Consider the following 13,297-nt stretch of genomic DNA (forward strand, 5'->3'; position numbering starts at 1 on the left):
GGTCCTTTTTGGTCCCACATGAGCGTTCATTCAGCATGTGTTTGACATGGCAGATGAATGAAGGCAATCCTGGAGTCAACAAGGCTCATATCCTCCGCAGGGAGTGTATTAATGTTTGATGAGTTAATTACTGCTGTGGCATTTCCTCATCTCATATCATGCACACAGTGAATCAGAAAGCAACACCTCTAACTGTTGTTAGTGTCTGTGTCTCTGCTTCCTTTCCCTCAGCAGGTCGTAATGTAGGGTCCCGAGGTGGACCAGGACCTGTCCCTGGACCAGTAGCCAACTTTAACCGCTCCACCGAGGACCTCAGAATGAAACAACAGTCTGCCAACTATGGCCGCCTGCGTGAGTGACTGCCCATCGGTGCTTGGTCTGGGATTTAAGCTCATATGCACACACCCGGCTCTTGCTGTCTCTCTCTCTCTCTCTCTTTCTCTCTCACTTTGGCTTTTTTTAATCAGGTATAATTTATGGGGAGGTTTTGAGCTATGAAAAGACATGGTTGGTGTTGTTTGATAAGGACTGGTTTTCTTTTGACATAAAATGTTGATTTATTTTATTATGAACATTTTGTGGAATCATCATCAGGAAAACTATGGACTTCTACACAGTGACTGCTAGACCCATTCAGGCCTGGTATTAACATCTGAGATCAGTGAACTGATCACAAGTGGCCAGCGCCTAGTTCAGGTCTGAACGCACACAAATGTGTCCTCAAAGCATTTGGGAGATTCGACCTCTCAAACTTTCAGAGGTGGTCTGGCACACACACCTACTCGTCTCTGACATGCTACAGTTTCATAATGAATCAAAGTATTTTGATTCTTTTTAGTGCCCACACACTGCTTGGTTCTTAGACAAAATATCAACACTGACTACCACATAATGACCAGTTCTTTGTGGATAAAATCCTCCTTCATAGCTGAGCTCACTCATTCAGCCCCTCCTGACTTCTCTCTCTCTCTCCCTTGCTCACGTCCACTCACAGACACACACACAAACATTGTCATAGACACATCTGCCATTTACCCTCAGAATACTCAACTCAACGAGAATGACTAACCCCTTCACCAACAGCACTACAACACTTTGACTGGTAAGAGCAGCCAAAGTCCTCAAAGCTCAAATTGTATCACTGCCTCTCGGGTGAAATAAGCTTCTAGACAGGGCAAATTCTTGTTCCATGGATGTGCTTTCAGCAAGCCAACAACACAAGGAACAGCAAGCATTGTTTTTATATTCATTCACAATAAATGAGCGTGGTAAAAAATGTTTCCTTTAAATTTTCCCTACATCTTTCTCATCTTCAACCATCATGTTAAAACCAAGCAGGTGATAAAAACATTATCACCTACCTGCTATGTACACTTTAAAATATTTCATTAAATTAACACCTTACTGCCAAAAAGACTGAACATTACAGGCATCATAAAAGTAGATTTTATGGCAAAGCATTGATGCAGACTATATGGGTGAGTCTAAAGAAGTGCAAAGCCACTGAGTGCATGCTCTGATCTGAAACATGCAGTGTGTAATGAATATATTATAAATGTTAATGTTGCTGTTTTACCTTCCAGGTCACGCTCAGAGCAGGAGCATGAACGACATTGCAGATACTCCCAGCACAGATCAGGTGAGTCATTATTGTGACTTTATGGGTCAACATGGTTTCAAGAGTAAATATTTTACATACATCAAATACTATTTATGTAATATATATATATATATATATATATATAAATGTATATTTATATTAGTGAGGTTTTGGTATACAATAGTGCATTTGCGATGGCCAAATTCCCATTCCTATCTTTTTTACTAGCTAAATATCTATTCTTTTTCTATCTATATGAATAGAAGCTATCTCTTGGGTGTGTTGTCATTTTCCTTTTTTATGTCAACCATTATTATTGAAATAACTCATGTCGAGGTAAGGCATTGTGTTGCTCTGAATTGATGTTTCACTGGAGTGGTGAGCTCTATCGCAAGTGGCATCAATTTTTCATTGCAGCTGCCAGTGAAGGTGACAGCTACTGATGGAGGAAGCGTGCAAACACATAACTCACTCATTATTGTGGCCGATGGTATAATGTGGCTTAAACTCGGTGACACATGCTTGAACAGTTGCAAGGCCGTGCTGTTGTTGCTCGGATTAGGCTACTGGGCTTTTCAACAGACAGGTCAGGATTAAGTGTCACTCACTGTAATGACTAATATATAAAAATAAATAAACAAGAGTTTGTATCCGAGTGTGTGAACGTGGGCTATGAACTTTGTTTGTCTGTGCAACTATGAGGATGAGTACTGGCTGTCCAGTTCCAAGCACCCCAGTTATGAGTGCATGGCTGGATGTTCAAATTATATTTACAGGCCTACAGTAGGTCACATGTGACAGTTTGTTACTGTGTGTCTGTGTGTGTGTGTGTGTGTGTGTGTGTGTGTGTGTGTGTGTGTGTGTGTGTGTGCACGCGCCACATTTTCTGTGTCAATATTGAGCTGGCATCTGGAAAAAACATGGATCTCATTGTTGAGTCCGCGTGCTCAGCCCTCACATGTAGCCACAGATTTGAGCTGTGGGTTATTGGCAAGCGTCTCCATTATTGAGTGTTATTGTGCTGCCGTCCAATTCCCCACCACACCTTTACATGCAATCAGATAGGTTAGGTTAAGCTCGCCATCCCTCTTTTTTCTGTCACAGCTGTGTCGGGGTACATTTGTTTTGCCTCTCTGATTGGTTCTGCAGGTTTAATGATCACGGAACAACAGTGGGTTATTATCTTGCAAACATCTGCTGATATAACGATGCCCTTTCAGACATATCTGCCATGTTTAGAGAGGCTGTTGGTGATAAATGATGAGAAAATGATGAGTAAAACTATCCAGGTAGGGAGATCTGGGCATTGCGGGGGCGAATACTCAAAGAATGAACACGTGCAGGTTGCTTTGCTTTCACCTCCAGTCCATTTATTCCCAAAGCAGCTCCAGGAGGTTTAGTCTGGAGAGAGTGCTGTTCTTCCATCATGTGAAACCTCCATGGGGTTCTTCTAATGGATTGGCTTATTATCTAAGGAAGTCTTCCTTAGTTACTTTTTCTGATAACAATATACAGTATTACATCCTGCAGTACAATATTGTCCTCATATTTCAGTTAGGGCACCTGTTTACATTGACCCCCACTTCACTTACGTCCATTGCTGTGGGAGTTTTGAAAGAGTCTTCTTTATTTTTTGGATTGAAACTTTTCTTTTTTCTACGTTGGGCAGTTTAATGCTCTATGTCAGGTTATTAACTGGACTAGTTATATTTCAATTAAAACGGGAAAAATTACCGAAATCATTAATTGTTATCTTAATAGTTTGCAATTAGCCTACTTTTCTGCTTAATTGATACAGTTCTAAAAATAGCTATAACTTACAACACTCAACATATAGAAGAGGAATAGGAATACTGCAAAGGAAAAAGAAAAACATGATACAATATGGATACACCAAAAATTGTGAAATATCATATCAGTACTCCTATTTGGTGATGTCTCACTTACTCTCTTTCTCCTTTGTCTTTCTGTAGCTCAAAAACAAATTCATGAAGAAGATCCCTAGAGATGCAGAGGCATCCAATGTCTTGGTGGGTGAGGTGGATTTCCTCAACAAACCCTTTGTAGCCTTTGTCCGCCTGGCCCAAGCCACAACACTAGGAGGTCTGACTGAGGTCCCTGTACCCACCAGGTGAAATATTTTGCATTATCTGTCGCTCCTTCACTCTCACTTCACGCGAACACTTGCCAGTCCTGCACATGCCTCACATTTATCTTGTCACATACAGATTCCTGTTTGTTCTGTTGGGACCCCAAGGAAAGGCCAAGTCGTATAATGAGATTGGCCGAGCCATAGCAACCCTAATGGTGGATGATGTAAGTAGCTATTTTGTTTGAAAAGTGTTTCTGTGACATGACTTGATTGTTAGACTGCATGCTGACAATGTCTCAGTAAACCTGCGGATAGGCAAAGTGTAATTTCCTGCAAAGGCTGTGAGCTTCAGTTGAAGCCGTGAAAGCTATGTGACGTATATGGTATGTGCTTTAGTCGGCCCAACCACTGGGAGACCCACTGTTGTGATTTAATCACATCTGGATGTGATGCTGATTGTTAAGCATCAGTTAGGAGCAGGGTTTCTGCAGGGGTAATGAGTCACCCATGGTTTGTTGAAGGGAGTGTTCTTGCTGCTAAATGCAGTTTCAGCTCCTAGTAATTCCTAAATCACTAAACACAAATGCAGATGGGCTTTTTTAATAGCAGATGAAGTAGTGAAGAAATAACAGGCTATTATTTTAAACTGAACATGCACGACTAAATAGTGTGTTCAACAGCCACACTCTTTAACACTGACAGTAAGGTGGGGGTTGGTGATTTGTTGACCCCCATTATAATATGGTATTTTAATGAAGATGTTCTATGACCTATAGGTCATGAGCAGAACACATAATGACATGTTGAAGAACATTATTTAACTTTTCTATTCTATTTTTATATAAAGTCTTCATGATTTAGTCCATTTACAGTCGACAATTAAGGATATGGATGATTGACATTTAATTTAATGGTGGCACTGTTTTTCAGTCAAGTGTCTTTGTGGATGACTTTGTGTGATAACTCAACAAACTTCTTCATTAAATTCGACAATCTGTACGACTTTGGGGATTCCCTGACCTTTCCTCCAGCGACAACTTAGTTTTGACAATTGTGGTTTGCTTGAAATCTATAAGGCTTGCCTTGAAATCTGGTACATTTCCTCTTCAGAGTGAATTCTAAAAGAGTGAAGTGGTGATACCTCAATGTTCCACATAGTAGCAGGAGACATATTTGCCAAGTACTTAGTAGTAAATACTTAGTAGTAAATTAGCAGATACTGGTACAACTAATGGTAATCCAATCAGACTCAACTCTAGTTTGTATTTACAGGCAATTAGTAAATGTTATCATGCTAACATGCAAATTGCTTGAATTTCCTTCGGGATCAATAAAGTATCTATCTATCTATTTAAATATATGCTAAACCGAAGCATGTCATTTACCATTTTTCCACCAAGTGCTAATGTTGGGCTGATGCTAGTTGGTTAAAGCAATCCTTTTAAGCACCAATGCTTATATGGATGCAGACAATATGTTTTGTAATGCAATGTTTTCAAAAAGATGAACCAGCCCTGGCACAATTGTGGTCTGACATTAGCATTTAGCTCAGGTACAACCCAGCAGAGCTGCTAGTGTGACTACAAACTCTAAGTTCTTTTTAGCAGGGTTCCATGCTAATGTTACCTTACTAACTTAAAAACAATGCTTGCTTGAAGTATTCATGTGCTTACTTCATCTATGTGTGACTACAAAGTTCAAACAATTCAAACACTGACTTTAATTGTGAAACATTTCTCTTATTAAGTTGTTTAATTGAGGTTTGAGTGTTTACTATATTACTTAACATACAGTTGGGGCAGGCGGCCTGTGAAATCCATTTGCAGTTATTAGCTGGATTTGAGACTAGAAACTTGGCTCCAATACATTTAATGATTGTTCTTCAGTCCAAAATCAAGTTAGGCTGTTTGTGTGCGAGGAGGAAAATCAATAAAGGTACCACACACCACTCCTGGGACAAATATTTCTGTCTCCCCCAAGCTGCAGACACCTTTTCATTTTCATTTGCTTTTAACTGTACAAAGCTTTAGTCTGATATTTACTTTTTGTTCAGTTAACTCTCTAAGGAAGTGTAGATGCCATTTATTATAGCAGTACACACCAATGATATCACCATGAAATGAGATAAGTGACATAGTGAAATTCTCTCCCTTTATTTCTCCTCCTCCCAGCTCTTCAGTGACGTAGCCTACAAGGCCAGAGATCGAGAGGATCTCATCGCAGGCATAGATGAGTTTCTGGATGAAGTAATTGTGCTTCCACCTGGAGAATGGGATCCTAAAATCCGCATTGAGCCGCCAAAGAAAGTCCCCTCAGCTGACAAAAGGTTTGAGTTTTGCCATCAACCTCAATAATGCAATGAATCACTCTGCCTCTCTGGCTGTGGCACAATGAGTGATATGCCAACAATTTTGTGAGGTTAAACTTTGACCAAGATCTTCTTTTGTCAAAGAATTAGACTTACAGAAAAATAAAGTGCTTCAAACCCAGAGATAAGAGCTTGATGCGAGGTGAAATCATGCCTCCATGTCAGCAAGCATTTGAAAAATGTGAAAGCCTCTGAGAAAAACACTTACAACATTGTAGAGTGAATTGATATACCACATTTGCTTCTGTGCCGTATGTATCTTTTTGACAGGAAGTCAGTGTTCTCCTTGAATGAACTGGGGCAGATGAACGGTACGGCTGGGGGAGGAGGAGGCCTGGCTGAGGACGAGGAGATGCCAGTGCAACATGAGCTCGGAGAGGAGCTAGCATTCACTGGACGGTAGGTAATCCAGGCCACATGGCCAGCTGCTGAGGTTTGGATCAAACCTGATTATGGCATATGGAAATGAACAAACATTTGGCAAAGCGGGCAAATGATCTGGTTACAAAAGATGCAGACGGCCTCTAATGAGCGTTAACTGAGGCTACAATAATTAATCTTCAGTTGGGTTGGTGGTTTAAAGAGCCAGTTTCAGCTGTGCCAAAAACTACACAATCCCAAATAACAAGAAAAAAGCTTCCTCTATTTACTTGCTTATCCAGATATTAATTTAAATCACTGTTATCACATTCAAGTCATAAGAAATCTACTACTTTAGAGAAGCAATATGTGTATATGTGCTGAGAAGTGAAATGTGCAAAGAATCTTAACCACTGACTATGCACATGTATAATAGCTTCTGTGGCGGGCTGTACCTGGATATAAAGAGGAAATTGCCATGGCTGCCTAGTGATATCTACGAAGGCTTTCACATTCAGTCCATCTCTGCTGTGCTCTTCATCTACTTGGGCTGCATCACTAACGCCATCACCTTCGGAGGTCTGCTGGGGGATGCTACAGACAATTACCAGGTAAAAAGCAATAAACTCAGGCAATCACACAAAAATATTTATTTTAGGTAATTAGTACAACTTGTTTATAACCAAGATATGCACATTTATAGAATGGCATGATCATAACTAGTGCAGTGCCTGTTTGGAATGGGCTGTCTGCTTGGTCTGTGTAAACAATGATTCCAGCTTTCTGTCTGAAACTGTAAAAGTGACCTGTAATTGAGCCACAGCAACTAAAGGCCGGCTGCAGGACGCAGTCCGCAGAACCCTGAAGCTGCACCACTGCTGCTGCACAAACAGCTGTTCACCTGTTTATTAAGTGTTCAGCTTGACTCAGTACACACAACCCTGAACTGGAGAACCAGAGCGCTGGTTGACTGTTTATTCAAATGTTAATAATACTGAACGCATTCAAATTCAACACTGCACTTCTTTGGGCCCTTAAGGACACGCACTTGTGAAGGAGATAAACTGTAAAGATACTGTATGTTAGCCCCATACAGACTGACATACAAACAGACAGACAGACAGACAGAGAGACAGACAGACAGACAGACAGAGAGACAGTCAGGCAGACAGACATACAGAGAAACAGACAGACAGACAGAGAGACAGTCAGGCAGACAGACATACAGACAAACAGACAAACAGACAGACAGACAGAGAGACAGACATACAGACAGACAGAGAGACAGACTGATGGAGAGACAGACAGACAGACAGACAGACAGACAGAGAGAAAGACAGACAGAGAGACAGTCAGGCAGACAGACATACAGACAAACAGACAGACAGGCAGGCAGGCAGATGGAGGAGATTTATATAGTTTAATAGAACTAAAAAGATGCTGATGAACATGCTGGATGTAGTTTTATTTTTACCAGACAGATATGAGATTGGTATCACCTAAAACAAACCTTTTGTTTTCCTCTGCAATAAAATTAATCCAGGCACAGAGTGCTTAGAATATCGGTTGAGGACAAATCACATTAACATTTGTATCTTTTACAGTGAACCAAAAAGGAACATAGTCGAGTAGCTCCAGATAAGAATCAACTGGGATCAGCCAGGAAAGTCAACTGTAATTAGTGTGTCATGTTCATGAGACTAACTAAGATACATTGTCAGTCTGTAACCACATCCAGCCTGTTTGTCATACAAGTGACACATCTGCCTGGATTCAATAATCTTCGGTGTGTCACTCATTTTTTGTGTGAGAAAAGCTGAAAGATATTATGTCATTCGCTCTCTAATATAAACCTTTTGGCTTCAGGCACACACACACACACACACACACACACACACACACACACACACACACACACACACACACACACACACACACACACACACTCACTCACTCACTCAAAGATGTACACAGAAATCATTTCAGATAAGTGCTTTGACTGGCACTTATTCATTCCCCTCCCTGTCAAGTTCAAATACATCTTGACCTTTTGTCAAATGCACGTACACACATCAACCACTCCCACTTCACACCCACCAACATGCATGTATACTCCTTGGTTTTCTGTCATCCCTCTCTTCCCCTCCTCTCATCTGAAGCTTGTGCTGCTGATGTCATATACACCACAACAATTTTGTCCTCCAAATGTCCCAACCATTTTCAGCTGCATTTTCATTTTCTGTCAATTATTTCAAGAAATCTCATTCCAGTAATTTCTCCTTCTTTCATTTACTCCCGTCTCCCTCTTCCAACAGGGTGTGATGGAGAGTTTCCTGGGAACAGCTCTGGCTGGCTCTGTTTTCTGTCTCTTCAGTGGTCAGCCCCTCATCATCCTCAGTTCAACTGGACCCATCCTCATCTTTGAAAAGCTCCTGTTTGAATTCAGCAAGTGAGCATCTTCAGAACTGAACGATCCTGCTGTAGACTTACAGTATATGTCAGATTCAGATTTCAGAGTCAGATTTTAAGCATGTACTGAAGATTAAAATGTGCAGCACATCCACTGAAGATATTTGTGGATGATTAAAAAGACACCCACTTCAGCAATCATGATTCAAACTTTACAAACAGCACTGGCGACATAAATGTAGCTATGTTTGCATATATTCTTTGTCAATTAGCTTTTCTAGATAAATTACACACAAGAAGGAATACAATTTATCATCCAATAGTATTATTACATCTGCAATATGATACCAATGCTATCTATGCATAATAATATAATTTAATAAAGGACAAAGTACCATATAGTAAAGTAAATAAAATGTGTATATATGTTACTCAAAGTCTGTAGTAGTTCTGATACTTCTGTGTAATGTAACTTATGCCAGTTTAATTATAGCATGCAAATGTACTGCCAACTGGGTGATCACACCAAATGATATTCTAATATCAGAACATCTGTCTTAAGTTAGAATGAATCATGTGAATGCTCAAATATCAAAGGTCTTTAGAGCAAGATATTACATTAGTGACATATTTTTTTAAATGCATTGATTATCTTTAGCAGTGCATTCACAACTCTATTCTGACTTCTCGCCCCTAAAGAAATAACAACATAGATTACATGGAGCTGCGTCTGTGGATCGGCATGCATTCCTGCCTGCAGTGTTTTATCCTGGTAGCTACTGACGCCAGTTACATCATCAAGTACATGACGCGCTTCACAGAGGAGGGCTTCTCCAGCCTCATCTCCTTCATCTTCATATCTGACGCAATTAAGAAGATGGTGGGCTCCTTCAAATACTACCCCATCAACACTGACTTCAAGCCTGACTATGTCACCACCTACAAGTGCGAGTGCTTGGCCCCAGATCCAGGTGAGTTCTTCCCTTGAGTCAGGGTGACAAAGGGGGATTATCCACAAGAAGGAAGTGTGGCAGTGGCTCTTTTTGGGATTATTTAACTGAGATCACAGACATTGTAGAGGACAATATAGTAAAGTGACTGGTATTTTACTTCATCATGCTACATTAGACATTTTTTTGGAAAGCTTTGTTAAAACACAATTTTGTCTATACATGTATCTCATCAAGTAACAATGAAGTGCTGGAGAGCTGAGGAAAATCCAGTTCTCATTAGTGAAGTGTAGTACCATCCATCCAACCATCCATACACCATGGGTAAGCAGCAGGGTAAGCAAGGTAGTCCACATGTCTTTCTAGCAAGATTTCCTTCCAGGGATCTTGTGGTGATCATTAGCCAGATGAGATAGACAGTCAGTCCAATTCGTCCAGTTACGAGCTCCTTACCCTAGCTATTAGCCACCTTACTGAGGAAACACTTTTTTGCCACTTGTAATTGCAATCCCTTTCTTTTGGTCACTAATCAGAGCTCACAACCGTTGATGTATGCTGCGACATATAGATTGACTGGTAAATCAAAAGCTTTGTCTCCCAGCTCAGTTCCCTCTTCACCACAATGGTCCAGGGGAGTGCCTGCATAACTGCTGACAATGCAACAATCCACCTGTCAATCTCACCCTCCATTTTACCCTCACTCTGGCAAAACCCCCAGAATATTTAAACTCCTTCACTTCACTTCACAATGGTCTCAGACTTTGAGGTGCTGACTCACCCCAGCTGCTACAGAGTCAGCTGCAAACTGTCCCAGTGCATGCTGGAGATCTTGGCCTGGTGAAGCCACAAAACCACATTAGCCTTGTACACACCTGCACTTAGACACTTAGGTGTGAACACACTCAGATCGGATAACAATCAGATCATGGCAGACAACATTCTGAGGGGGTCTGGGCCATATGTGACGGACCTCCTACTCAGCTGACGTCCTCTGACCCGCTGCAGTTTCACCACAAATCATGACAATCTGGGGGAAAGCCTTCTCCAAGACCCCAAAACACATGTGCAAAATCCCATGACCTCCTCTACTAATCTTGCCAGGGGAAAGAGTTGGTCGACTGTTCCACTCTCAGGTTGGAATCCATATGGAAATGGGAAGGATCAGCAGTTTGATACCCACCTAATTGTAGAGTACTTTGGGGTCCCCTTTTTTAAACATGGGGATTAGCTGCCATGTTGTGCCCCTCCAACGGCATCATCCTCACCCTCCATTCAACATTAAGGTACACAAATACATTTAAGGGTCAATCTCATCCACAGCTTTTTGACTGCTGGAGATGTTGAATCATTGTGTGACGAGGGTCATTTCTGCTTTATGCTTCAGTTACACATGATAAATACTCTGCCAAAAGAAAAACCCTACGAACATAGACGGTTTGAAATGGGCAGGTCTCTGGGTTGAAAAAGGTGATGTCACGCAAATATGCAAATGAAGCAGTTTACCTCAGAGTTTAAACAATAAGGCAGGGTTTTGGTTTTTATACTTTCTACCTTAACTGCTCATTTAGTTACTTAAATCCAGTTGACCTAAAACCCCATTAATTTTGAGTTAATGGGTTTATAATAAACTATTTTATTCCATTCATCTTTCATAATAAATCTTTAATACTAGAATAATGAGTTACTTCCCCAAACAGAAAAGGCAGGTCTCATACATCGTAAATGTTTTTTGTTTTGTTTTTATTTTTGGTTGCTGTGAGGATCTGTCTGTTAAAATGGCCTAAATGGCTGATGTAATGTTTCAGCTGATATTATGTTATGACAGATTAGTTTTATAATTCTAATATCTGCATCCTGTTTCTGTCTGTGGTGTTTACCAGGATGTTGATTATTAACTTGAATTACTCTTTGTGAGGTTGCATGGATTAATGGAATTGAATTAAAAGTATTCTAATTTGATTTAGATTGAATTTAAATTAGATTCCCGCATCATACAAATTCCTAGCTACTCACTAATCTGTTTGCTGTTTTTGGAAATGGCAGTGATTTGCAATGATAGACATTGATTTCTGTAACTGATTTGTCTCTTGTTTGTTTTTGCCATGCACAAACAATTTGGCTGCCATCTCTTGCAAGTGAGTACCCCTTTGTTTGTCTGCATGGGCCGCAGGGTGATCTTCGCAATGTCCGGCAGCTGGATTCTCATTATGTTTTGCATTTCTTTTTCTTTCCCTTTTGTTTTCCTCCTCCCCCTCTTCATTTTCTGTCTCATTTCCACTCTGCCTCTATCTGCCTATCTCCCACTCATTAACAGTGGCTGCAATGATCTTCAATGGTTTAGTTCCAATGCCAGATAACAGCTCTAGTGTCTCTGGGGTAAGTTCGTGCTTTCATTCAATTTTCAATGTTTCAACTCTATTTATTTCAGTGCATTGTATGTCAAGCCCAAATTATTTAATATTTTAATAAGAATAAATCATTTGTAAATAAATGATTAGCAGCAGCCCATGTATGCACCCTGTATGATAGAGAAGCTGCTCTCTTTCTGTCTTTGGTTTGTTTCTCACCATCTATCCCATCCACCTCTCACCCTTCTCTGTGAATTCTAACTTCACATCCATCCTGAAAATGTTCACTCTGACTGTGTTTACATCCTTTATGTCTTTGTTAAAACAACTGTCTCCATCCTCTCCTGTATCTCTGCCACTGCCACCGACCATCCATCCCAGTTGAATGTGACAGCTCTGGACTGGAGCCAGCTGAGCAAGAAGGAGTGTCTGAAGTATGGAGGCTCTCTGGTGGGAAAGTCTTGCAAGTATGTCCCCGATCTGGCCCTCATGTCCTTCATCCTCTTCTTTGGCACCTACTCCATGACCGTCTCTCTCAAGAAGTTCAAGTTCAGCCGCTACTTCCCCACCAAGGTGACAAAATAATCTTTCTTTTCACCTGTGTACCTTTTGAAATAAACAAGTTTCACCATGCTTTGCATGAGCACAAATCCTGTTCGTAGGAGAAAGGTGCCCAATGAAATTTTAATGAAAACACACAAAAGATAAGATCAGAAAAGGGAATATTTATCTGTGAGGTTTGCTGTTATTACAGAGTTCCAGGTGCTACTTGCTTTTTATAAATCGGTTGTGCCAGATGTTAAAGAGCATTCCCCAAATTGCTATATAAAGCTTTTTGTTTCACTCCATTTGTGGCTACGTTTTATTGATTCAAATGCTCCCAAAGACTAATAAGAAATGACACAGAGGTTCAAGTTATGCTGTGAGAAATCATCAGACACAAACATAACAAAATAATTAGAAAATATTACAGGTTCACAGCTGTAGCACTTTTAATAACAATTTTGAATCAAGGGAGTCTCTACATGCTACGAGAAGGGTCAACAGAGAAAGAGCAACACACAGAAAGTATTTATTCCATGCAATGGATATTGCACAAATATAACTGTTATCTAACATGATTATACAGTTTGAATGGTTTCATAGACAAGACATCACCAAGGAGGCATT

General features: G+C 40.4%; 1 protein-coding gene across 3 annotated transcripts in view; it reads left to right on the plus strand.

Annotated features, from left to right (window-relative positions):
* Window positions 1-13,297, plus strand: part of slc4a5a (solute carrier family 4 member 5a) — a 36,109-nt gene that overhangs the window by 11,794 nt on the left and 11,018 nt on the right. Inside the window, exons 7-17 of one of the 3 annotated variants that reach the window (XM_069524301.1) lie at window positions 232-351; window positions 1,584-1,639; window positions 3,574-3,731; window positions 3,829-3,916; window positions 5,864-6,018; window positions 6,331-6,459; window positions 6,857-7,031; window positions 8,736-8,869; window positions 9,529-9,800; window positions 12,121-12,155; window positions 12,509-12,700. In XM_069524301.1, the coding sequence (XP_069380402.1) occupies window positions 232-351; window positions 1,584-1,639; window positions 3,574-3,731; window positions 3,829-3,916; window positions 5,864-6,018; window positions 6,331-6,459; window positions 6,857-7,031; window positions 8,736-8,869; window positions 9,529-9,800; window positions 12,121-12,155; window positions 12,509-12,700 (1,514 nt within the window). The remainder of the gene's footprint in view (window positions 1-231; window positions 352-1,583; window positions 1,640-3,573; window positions 3,732-3,828; window positions 3,917-5,863; window positions 6,019-6,330; window positions 6,460-6,856; window positions 7,032-8,735; window positions 8,870-9,528; window positions 9,801-12,120; window positions 12,156-12,508; window positions 12,701-13,297) is intronic. The other 2 variants (XM_020093682.2, XM_069524302.1) reach the window with 2 other exon arrangements.

Source organism: Paralichthys olivaceus, chromosome 4 (assembly GCF_024713975.1).
Source record: "Paralichthys olivaceus isolate ysfri-2021 chromosome 4, ASM2471397v2, whole genome shotgun sequence".
NCBI lineage: Eukaryota > Metazoa > Chordata > Actinopteri > Pleuronectiformes > Paralichthyidae > Paralichthys > Paralichthys olivaceus.